At 30.1% G+C, this 10,731-nt stretch overlaps 1 protein-coding gene across 1 annotated transcript; it reads right to left on the bottom strand.

Moving 5' to 3' along the window:
• Nucleotides 1-3,299: 3,299 nt before the first annotated feature.
• Nucleotides 3,300-8,422, bottom strand: Tbc1d15-17 (TBC1 domain family member 15/17). The gene is made up of 4 exons (XM_070650966.1): nucleotides 8,266-8,422; nucleotides 7,744-8,190; nucleotides 6,540-7,501; nucleotides 3,300-5,945 (listed from the first exon to the last, which is right to left on the bottom strand). Exons 1-4 carry the CDS (start codon nucleotides 8,323-8,325, stop codon nucleotides 5,480-5,482), a joined length of 1,935 nt encoding a protein of 644 aa, XP_070507067.1. The 5' UTR covers nucleotides 8,326-8,422; the 3' UTR covers nucleotides 3,300-5,479.
• Between the last annotated feature and the right edge of the window lie 2,309 nt (nucleotides 8,423-10,731).

The following is a 10,731-nucleotide window of genomic DNA, read 5'->3' as shown; positions in this document are numbered from 1 at the left end:
GGTTTTGGAGCAAATGAGACGCTCTTGATTGAGATGATGGAGATATAGGCATTATGAGTAGCCTACTCAGAAATGGTAGAAATCCAGTCGACTTGACTCTGTCCCAAATCCGAAAAACTGAAAACTGGTTTCAGGTCTGGAGTTACTAAGTGGTACCAACTTGGTGCCAACAACAACAAAGACCGAGTCGACATCGAACTCAATTTCAGCTACTAACATTCCAATAAGACAGACTGTTTTGAAGGATAGAATCAAACCCAACCATAACCTTTTGTACAGCCAGTCTCGGCATACTTAATAACTTACTTTCTTCATTAACAGAACAGATGAATTGTGACCCATGGTTTCATTAGATGGTGCTTAAAAATGGCTCAATCGCTGGAGATTAAGCATGCATCTTGGTATCAGAAATTGACAAGTGGAAGCCAACGATAGAGCCAGCTTCAGGTGACTCCTGTGGGTATTGGATCAAAATTGATCTGGAAGTCCAACGAAGTAAGTAAGTAATTAAGCATGCATCATTCATCGACAATATCTTGTAGAATAAGGCGTTGTGTCAAACGAAGAGACTACCGGCAATACCTGCATTTGGTCAGCTCAGCATATGACTCATCCAAGTAAAAGGAAGAAGAATCAAGTCGCTCTTCACGAAGCTTGGATTAACAGCTGACTTATATTTCTAACTACTCTGAGTACTCTAATTATGAATCAATCATTATATTAGCATAATGTGCCCCAGACTCATGGACAGAAGGATTTTCGGACTTATGGAGACCGTTAATTTTGATGTGCCTGATGGGTATATTTAACCTTCAAATATGTGTGCATGAAGCACGACAATGTGATTAAAATACAAAAATCAGTGCCATCCAAACAGTCAAAGTAAGAACAGCAGCACATAACCTTCATAAAACAGCTAAAAGTGCTGAAAACGATATAAAAATATTCTGGAATTTTTGACTTGCAGGCATATTTTTCTACCGATATGTCCTTCATATTGTGCATCATTAAAACTCACAAGACAAATGCAAGTCCAGCTTATCTCAAATAATTCATAATGACTCAGTCAGACTGTATTTAAATGTCACGAAAAAGTAAACAGACAATAATTTCCATAGTGCTATAAATTTGCGTGAACCAAGATCCGTATAATTAATAATAAGAATAACATTCACTTGACTGAATGGAATGAAATCTATTTAGACACTTAACAAAACAACTAGCATGTGAGAGCTTGCGCCCGTGATTGTCTATTAAATGAATTGCATGTGCATTCACATTATGAGATAAATAACATGAAATATTGGAATCGGGGGGGTCTTTGGATTGAATAATGATTCGATTTTGAAAAATTGTGGCTGATTTCATTTTGAATTTTATTTACCCGTTATTTTTGAACCGTTAATTTTCAAATGTTTTTGAACGTTAGTTTTCAAATTTTTTTTTACCGTTATTTTTTAAATCTTTTTGAATCGTTAATTTTTAAATTTTCATATTTTTCGAATTAATTTGAACCGTTATTTTTTAAATTTTAATAAACCGTTATTTTACAAGTTAATGAACCGTTAACTTTCAAATTTTCTAGAACCGTTATTTTTTTAATTCTTTTTGAACTGCTAAATTTAAAATTTTCACAAAACCGTTATTTTTTGAATTTTTTAGAACCGTTATTTTTCAAACTTTTTTAAACTGTTAATTTTCAAATTTTCAAACATCGTTAATTTTTAATTTTTAAGGACTATTTTTCAAATTTTAATGAGCCGTAATTTTTCAAATTTTTTGAACCGTTAATTTCCAAATTTTAAAAAGCTTGTATTTTTCAAAATTTACTTTACCGTTATTTTTCAAAAATTTTTGAAGTTAATTTTCAAATTTTTTAGAAACGTTAATTTCCAAACTTTGATAAGCCGTTATTTTAAAATTTGTTTCAAATTTCATTAAGCTGTTATTTTTAAAACCAGAAACCCCTCCAAGAAAAATCTTTTCACTTTTTTTTATTTAAAATGGAAATGAAAATAAAAAAAAATCGCAAGTCTATAAGCATTTTTTAGTGCACATTACTATTGTGACATAGCGCTGCTGCTTTAAATTGTAATTTATGTTTTGCTGTTCCAGTCATTTTTAGCTGAAAGTTTATCGACAAATGCAGACATTCGGAATCATTTTGGATCGTTCTAATTGCCAAAATTGTTTCCCCAGCATTTCTCTTTCCGATCAGCACGTGCTGCAAGAAATAAAAATTCCTCAAAAATGAGAGGTCAACTATGGAGAAATTGGTGCTAACTTTCTTATTATCTAGTCTATTTGAGGCAAAATTACAGAGAAAACGAGGAAATTGAAGTAAAATTACTTGCGAGACATGGATCGCGTGTAGTTGAAGACATAGACCTCAAAAAATGTTATTTTTAGAACAGCTAAGCTATTTTGATAATTAGTTCTTATATTCCGGACTAGAGGCTGAATTTGGTAGAATTAATGATTTTTGCAAAGATTCGTGTATCTATTTTTGATTCTTATGTTGTTGTTTTGAATTGATGGTCATTAAGGTAGATCCCGAACAGCACAACACTTTCTTACTTACTTAGCTGGTCGTATAGATCAATCGTAATAGATGATGTCAAATCAATTGTCATCCCGAACAGCACAAGTCAGATAATTGATCAAAAACCCGGACTCAGGACGGTGTGAACCTAACTTGGTGCAGGATTCGATTTAAATCAGTGCCTCTGACTTGGTGTCGGAATTTGAATCGATTAACCGACTTGTGCTATTTGGGTTGCTTTTAAAATTTCTTTATAAATCCGATCAACAGATTGTATTCATCAGGACACCGCTACATCGCCGTTTTAATTGTAAGACGTAAGATGGCCCTGATGGCACCGTCAAGGCTGATTTTGATTCACTTTTGTGGTGGTTTAGAAGTTCACCGTTTACTGAAGAATTGTCGATTTAGACAGTATTGCACTTGAAATTGCGAATTGACAAGCAGTAGTCAGCAATAGAGCTAGTTTAAGGCATCATCAATGAATAATCATGGATCACAATTGATCTGTACTGTCAGTCAAGTAAGTAATTCAGTAAGTCTGAAGAACAAACCTTGAAATGCGCCAAAACCCCAACAGTACCAATCCTTCAACTCAGTCATCATTATTGTTGCTCATAAAATGTTAATGGCTTAATTTAAAATTAAAAAAAAAATTGCAATTGGATGATCATTTCTCGCGGCTCAAGTAAATTTACGTAATCATATCTGCAACATAAGAAAACATAAAAAAAATGAAAGTTGTAAAAAATGGACATTTAAGCTACAAAAAAATAGATACATCTTTATTATGTTCATATTTCCTGTCGTTTATAATTGTAAAGAACATTCCTTAATGTTTCTCATAAAACCTTCATTTTTTTTTGTGTGTGTATGTTTGTGTTGCCTGTGATTGATCATAATTACACGTCATTAAACACTCTGATATTAATTGCTTTTCGGTGCTTTTTTATCTCAATCTCAATCTCGTTACTTTAACTATCAATTAAATTACTAACAAATTAGAAGAATCATTTTTTACTGTCCATAGACCATAGAAATTATAATAAAGATAATAATAATAATTATATAACAAATAATGTTTATCAGAATATAGAGACAATAGAATTGATTTTTTTGTGATTTTTTTTTTTTTTTTTTTTTTTTTTTGAGGGCCAATTGAGGTTTCTGTGGATTTAAAGTGAAAATTCTATTGAGATTGATCGTAGATGAATTTTGAAAATTTAACGAACTTTTGGAATTTGAATTTTGAAAGTTCAAATTTATAACGAATTTTTGAAATTTATATTTGGAACTTGAAAATCTTAACGAGTTTCTATAATTCAAATTTTTGACGAGCTTTTGAAATTCGAATTTTTGAAGTTCAAAGCTCTAACGAGCGTTTAGAATTTGAATTTTACCGAACTTTTGAAGTTCAAAATAAAAATGAACTTGAAATTTGAATGTCTGAAGTTCAATATTCTAACGAAGTTTTCAAATTTAAATTTCTGAAGTTCAAAGCTTTAACGAGCTTTTGGAATGTGAATTTTTACAGAACTTTTGAAGTTCAAAGTCACAACGAACTTTTGAAATTTGAATGCCTGAAGTTCAAAATTCTAGCGAAGTTTTCAAATTTGAATTACTGAAGTTCAAAGTCATAACGAGCTTTTGAAATTTGAATTTCTGAAATTTTACAGTTCATAATTTTAACGAACTTATAGTTCAAAATATAAACGAGCTTTTGAAATTTGAATTCCTAAAGTTCAAAAATATAACGAATTTATAAAATTTAAATTTTTGAGAATCAAAGCTTTAACGAACTTTTGAACTATTTAAAGTCAATAGCCACAAAATTCATTGAAAATACAAAAATCTCTACAAAATTTTGATACAAAGTTACACTTTACAGTTTCAAATTTTAGTTCAATTAATTCTAAAAATATCAAATAAAAAATAATATTGGCATGTCATTAAGGGTGATTCTTTGGATGAGTTGAATTTTTGAAAAAGAGCTTTTATAATCCAAGGTTATTTCAATTTTAGTACTAAAAAATGTTTTCACAAAAATCCTTCCTAATTTTTTGTTTTGATAGTTTAAATTGACTTTAAACAGTCTTCTGGCATTAATTCTTGCTGAATTATTAGTTATTTAACATTTAAATGCTAAATTAAGACGAAAATTTAAATTTTTTGAAATTTTCATTCGGTATTTTTCGTCACGGATTAGGAAGAAAAAAGCTCAAAAATAACTCGATGACATGATTTTTTACTCAAAGAATCGAAATATCTCCTTAATTAATGAATCATGGCAAGAACTAAGAGCATAAAATGATAGATTTTTGTATGTTTTATCATTTAGTAGCACTCATTTTCCCGTAGTATATCTAATTTTATCTATTTTTCGATTCTTCGGATGAAAAAAAATGATAGTTCCGATTTTTGTCATCGAGTTATTGACTGAAGAATCGAAATAACTTAATTAATACAGAGTTTAAAGATCCATAATAGAAGGAATATGATAGTTTTTGGTCTAATGAACTTGTTAAAGCAATAATATGAAGTACTTTAGTGGAGATATTTTCCAAAAAATCGATTCTTCGGTAAAAAATTTCAAAAAATCATCCAAAGAAATCCCCTTAAGTCTAATTATACTCTGCTAGGCACACAAATGTGATGTAGAAAAAAGAAAGAAAAAAATCGTGCTGAATTTCAGCCAATTAACTAGAAAATTGACACAAATTACGAAACTATGTGTGGAAATTTGATATAAATTAGCAATTCTGACATGTATAGCACCTCAAGTTTAATTATAAAAATTCCACATCAACCCCACAAATCCCCCAAATATTTAATAAATACATAAAATAAAGCAAGTCATACTTGCAGATATATATAAAAATAGTAATTTCTGAATTATTGACAATCACGACTTAAACATTTACGCATTTTGCGTCATTCTTAAAAATAATTTTGCTCCAATCCAGCATCACACGAGTTTTCAAATCTCAATTGATCTTCATCCTCTTCCTTTAATTCCATCTGCTTCCTAATTTTTACATCCTCTTCATCTTCCGACTCTGGCTCATCGCCATAGACATTGACTGCATCCATACCAAGAATTACTCGTACACGATCTGGGAGTCTTTTGGAATTGATAATTTGATGATAAATCGCCTCGGCTGACTCAAGAACTTGCTTTAAATTCATTCTCTCGCTGAGGTCATTGACGTGCTTAAGAATTTCAGTAAATCCATATTCATTTTCAATAAATGTTGTCATTTCGTTGTCCAAAATTGCAATTCCAATTAACAAGTGGAAATTAATGCACGGTTGATTTGTCCATAATACTTCCCATAATTCAAGAATATCTTCATGTGTAAATTCACGTTTATACCAGACTAAAAGCCAACGGAAACAGAAATACCTGAATAAGAATAAAAAAAAGTATATAATTAAAAAAATGTGTTAATTAAAATAATTTTGTTGTGATAATTGATGGGGTGTGGTTGATTCAGGCGTTAGATTAATGAGTAATTACAGACATGTAAAGGTTTAGCATTGGAAGATTCTTGCAATTCAATATTTATAGGTTTTTAAAATTGAACAAAATTAACGGCTTTTTGAAATTTGAATTTTAACGGAAGTTCAAAGTTCAAAAATAAAAAAGCAACGGCTTGTTGAAATTCAATATTAAGCGGCTTTTTGAAATTCAAAATTTAGCGAATTTTCAAAATTCAAAAATTTTAACGGCTTTTTGAGATTCAACATTAAACGATCAATGAAATTCAAAACTTAGCGAATTTTCAAATTTCAAAAATTTTAACGGCTTTTTGAGATTCAACATTAAACGGAAGTTCAAAATTCATAAAAAAAAATCAACGAATTTTGAGTTCAAAATTTAACGGATTTTGAAAATTCAAAAATATTAACCGCTTTTTGAGGTTCAAAATTCAAATGTCAAATGACCGTTAATCCAAAATTCCCCAATATTTAATTAATTAAGCCACAATATACTCACATATTATCAGAATCATGAGTCTTAAAGTATCTAAACAGTTTAGGATTTGCGAATTCCATCAACGTTCTCATTTTGCCCAACTGTATCTTCATGCCAGCCTGATCCTCATCAAAATTCCTAAAAACACGTTCCATAAATCCAACAAAGCACCAAAATGACGCAGCCTCATCGTCAATAAGATATAAAATTGGACTAAGCAAGTCACTCATTCCTTGGACGTAACCGACATCAAAATTATACATCACATATGTTAATAGAATCTCTTGCAGTCGATTGACATTTTCATTCTCATCGCCATTATAAAATTCAATATTTCGGTCCGTTCTTTTAACATCCTTTTCAATTTGGCACTTTCTGTCACGATATCCCGAGAAATTTCGTTCCTGTAATTTTGATAATGTCGACCATTGTGACTTCATTCGATAATATTCATCATGTAAGTTCTGTCGTCGTTCATCACGTTCCTCTGTCGTATGTTCCCATAAGTCATAATTGAGCAAATACTTCCATACATCAGCTCTTAATGACGGTTCAATTCCACCACGAAATATCACTTCCTTAATCCTTTCTGGATCTGAAATTCGTCCATCTTCTGTACGGAACTCCATCCATTGCTTCATTGTCAATGGACTGTCACGTTTACGAATTTCTCTTGCTGGAAGTCGATCGTCCTTTACTTCCTCGACTTTCTCGCTCATGTCTACTTCATGAGTTTGATTATCATTTTCTGGTGATGTGTCTTTACTGTTACTAACTGTTTCGGCTCCCATTTCAAATTTGAAAGCACCTGGACGATCTTGCAAGCGACTTGAACGAGCTGTCGTTCCTAACACATTTTTACCGATTGATGAGAGAAATTCATAGCCGTGAACTAAAAATGGACGATTTGGACCTTTTGATGACTTTATTTCTTCAATGTTGAGCTCAGCGAATGATTTTTGAAGTTTCTCGAATTCTGGGTCCTAAAATGTAGACACAAAGGTTAATAAATTGGTGTTAATTGAATTAAATGGACTGTTTTATGTCACTGGATATGAAATTGCGCAGTTTGTATGAAAATTGAAATTTTTTAACTTTTTGAATCATATGCTGGTTTTTATCACAGTCAGTGATAATCCAATCCATCCAATTGCACAATTCATCACAAAATATTGCAATTTTAAAGATCCAGTCCACATAAAACATCCAGAAACCCAAAAATTACCTTAACAGCATAAATATTCTTGTCATTTAAGCTCTGTTTCAGCAGTCTATAAAGTGTTAATGTTCGTAGAAAAGAAGCTGGTGTTGACCTTTTGAACATATAAGTCACAATGTGCTGTGAATCACGATTCATGAGCTGTAATTCAGAATTATGAACTACGAATTGTTTAATTTGTGATAACGCTATTCGTAAATTCTTAAATTTGGGTGATAAGAAACTGATGGAATTTGCTGCTGGCTTGAATGTTATCTGATTAATTATACTCCATTCGTCTGTTGATTCTTCAGCTATTTCAGCACCAGAAATTTCAACATTTTCATTTGGTTTCCACTCAATAAAGTAGCTGTCTTGTCTCTTGAAAATGAATATAACACCAACTGTATTAAGTTCATTGATATGTGACGCTGGAACTCTTGTTAGTATTACGTCAAATTGGTTGAAGATTTCCTGATTAATGAATCATTGCGCAAAAAATGAAATTATTTTGAAATTCACATGTTAATTAAAGTAAAGTTGACTTACCTCATCACCATAGAGTTCCAGGCTATCCACTGTTGTCTCTTCTATCCATGAGCTGTTCATTTCACGTTATTTAAATGACTAAATTAAAAGAAAACTCAATTTGTGTCAAGAATTCTTTGTTTTGATTTTTATTTACAAAAATTCACTTGGAGGCCCCTTTGTGATTTGAATTATTTTTGACTGTTACTTTTTTGCAGGGGAAAATCAACTTGTTTTTGTAGAATTTAATAAAATTTCCTTTAATTCATCATTTTAATGTATTTTAAAGACTTTTCCTTGATAAATTTAATTACTTAGCTGTACAATTAACAAAGCAACCTTAAAAATTTGAAAAATAAAATAAAAATTGCACAATTTGAACTGAACTGAAATGAACGTAGGATGACTGAACAGAAATGTATACTTGGATTTTAAAATATTTTGACCGTTTAAACCAAAAGCTTTGTTTGAAAGCTTTAAAAGCTTTTTCTTTAATTTTAAAAAGTTTGTTACCAATTTACACTTGTGTTAATCTCACAAAAAGCTGCAAACAATAAAAATTAGCACCCGATGAAAGTGAAACTAAATTTGAAAACAGAATCGAGACAAAAAAATGAGAAATGAAATTGTTCGGGTGATATATGGGATGGAAAAAGAAGCTCAATGGCTAATTAGATAATGAAGTCTGTATCTTGCACAGCAAATTTGAGAATATTTATATCCGAAGCTGAAAGGTTGATTGCAAAAATATTTAAAAAGGGTCGACATATGCTGAAAATAATTCATGATAATTTAAGATACTAAATCTTATTAAGCTGTAAATTAACTTACAAGCCGGCATAAACGAGACAATGTAAAAAAGCAGAAACAGAGAAATGGTGAAAATATATAGCTACAAGTGACTGTGAATTTAGAGCAGTTTATATGCTGTTTTAATTCTCTGAAAAATGTAAATGAATATTGATTAACTTTTGTAAATGAAGATAATTCTGGGATGGAATATTATAAGTCTATGAACGATTTTCAACAATTTGAATTTTTTAACGATTTTCAAAATTTTAAAATTTTCAAGAATTTTCAAAATTTTGAATTTTTTAACGATTTTCAAAATTTAGGATTTTTCAACGATTTTTAGAATTTTGAACTTCTCAACGATTTTCAAAATTTTGGATTTTTCAACAATTTTCAAAATTTTGAATTTTTTAACGCTTTTCAGAATTTTAAACTTTTCACCGATTTTCAAAATTTTAAAATTTTCAACGATTTTCAAAATTTTCAACGATTTTCAAAATTTTGAATTTTTCAACAATTTTCAAAATTTTGAATTTTTTAACGCTTTTCAGAATTTTAAACTTTTCACCGATTTTCAAAATTTTAAACTTTTCAACGACTTTCAAAATTTTGAATTTGTAAAATCTTTTTTCAAAAATTCCAAATCGAATCAAAAACTCCAAAACCACTCCAATCTTAGTTTCATTAACTCCGAACCATCATGTAAATCTCTTTCTAATCTTTATTACTTCTTATTCTCCCAAAAGCCAAACCCAAACCCAATGAAAAAGCAATACCCGAAAAAAAGTTTAATAGTCTATCGTGCCCATCAGTCATCATCATTACAATTTTTCACTCAATTTAAAATGAAATTTCATCTTTAGAAGTTGTGCCTTTATTGGCCCCTATACACAATGTAAATTTACTCGATTTAATGGAATCTGTGTACTGTGCGTGCTTTTTTTGGGTCAATGGTCGAAAAGTTTTCTACAATTTTTTTTTCTATGTGCTTCCCATAGACACAAAAATAGACTCAGACAACTCAATTAATTAATACTGATAGTATAAGACTTTCCAAAACCGAAATAAATTTATGCTTGTTTTATGGCTTAAATAACGGCTAGAAGTGCTTATTTTGTATTCATAGGGTAATGTGAAAAGTTGAAATTGTTATGGAATGATTGTTAACTGTGTGGTTTAAGTGCATTTTTAAGTTAATTTCAGTTTATGTGAAATTTTAGATTTTAATGGCTTTTCTGAATTTGATTCAGAAACTTTTTAGATTTGCCTCGTGTTTTTCTTCACTTCGAAAAGATTTTTGTAGTTTTTGGCTTATTTATGAAGGTTTAATGGCATAAATTTGCTAATTTTGATAGAAAAAGATGGCAAAAATAATAATAACTTAAATTAAATGTTTATTTCATGTCCAGAACTAAGAAAAATACAAAATTAGTGCAGACAAAGTGACCATAACCTCAAAAACTCACTCTATTCAAAACAAGCACCCAAAATATACAGCAAAAGTCTATTCATTCATGAAAAATGCATTTCAATTATTTCGTATAGAATTCAAAAGTATTTTTAATTGGTGCAATTTAAGGCCACATAAGATAAAACCACATAACGGGTCAGTATATTTAATCATAAATTAAAATAAAAGTCAGTCGATTCAGTACTGTTTTATTTCAATTAATTTAGGTCATAATTTGCACTCAT

This window comes from Chironomus tepperi, unplaced genomic scaffold (assembly GCF_022539635.2).
Source record: "Chironomus tepperi strain 1889 unplaced genomic scaffold, CSIRO-AGI_Ctep_v1 contig_451, whole genome shotgun sequence".
Classification (NCBI taxonomy): domain Eukaryota; kingdom Metazoa; phylum Arthropoda; class Insecta; order Diptera; family Chironomidae; genus Chironomus; species Chironomus tepperi.
The sequence above is the reverse complement of the archived record's forward strand: the minus strand, read 5'-3'. Positions and strand labels throughout refer to the sequence as shown.

Coding starts and splice junctions, on each gene's coding strand:
- Tbc1d15-17 (XM_070650966.1), bottom strand. CDS start 8,325: ATGAACAGCTCATGGATAGAAGAGACAACAGTGGATAGCCTGGAACTC. Junction 7,502..7,743: donor AGAATATTTATGCTGTTAAG/GTAATTTTTGGG, acceptor TCTACATTTTAG/GACCCAGAATTCGAGAAACT. Junction 5,946..6,539: donor ACTCATGATTCTGATAATAT/GTGAGTATATTG, acceptor ATTCTTATTCAG/GTATTTCTGTTTCCGTTGGC.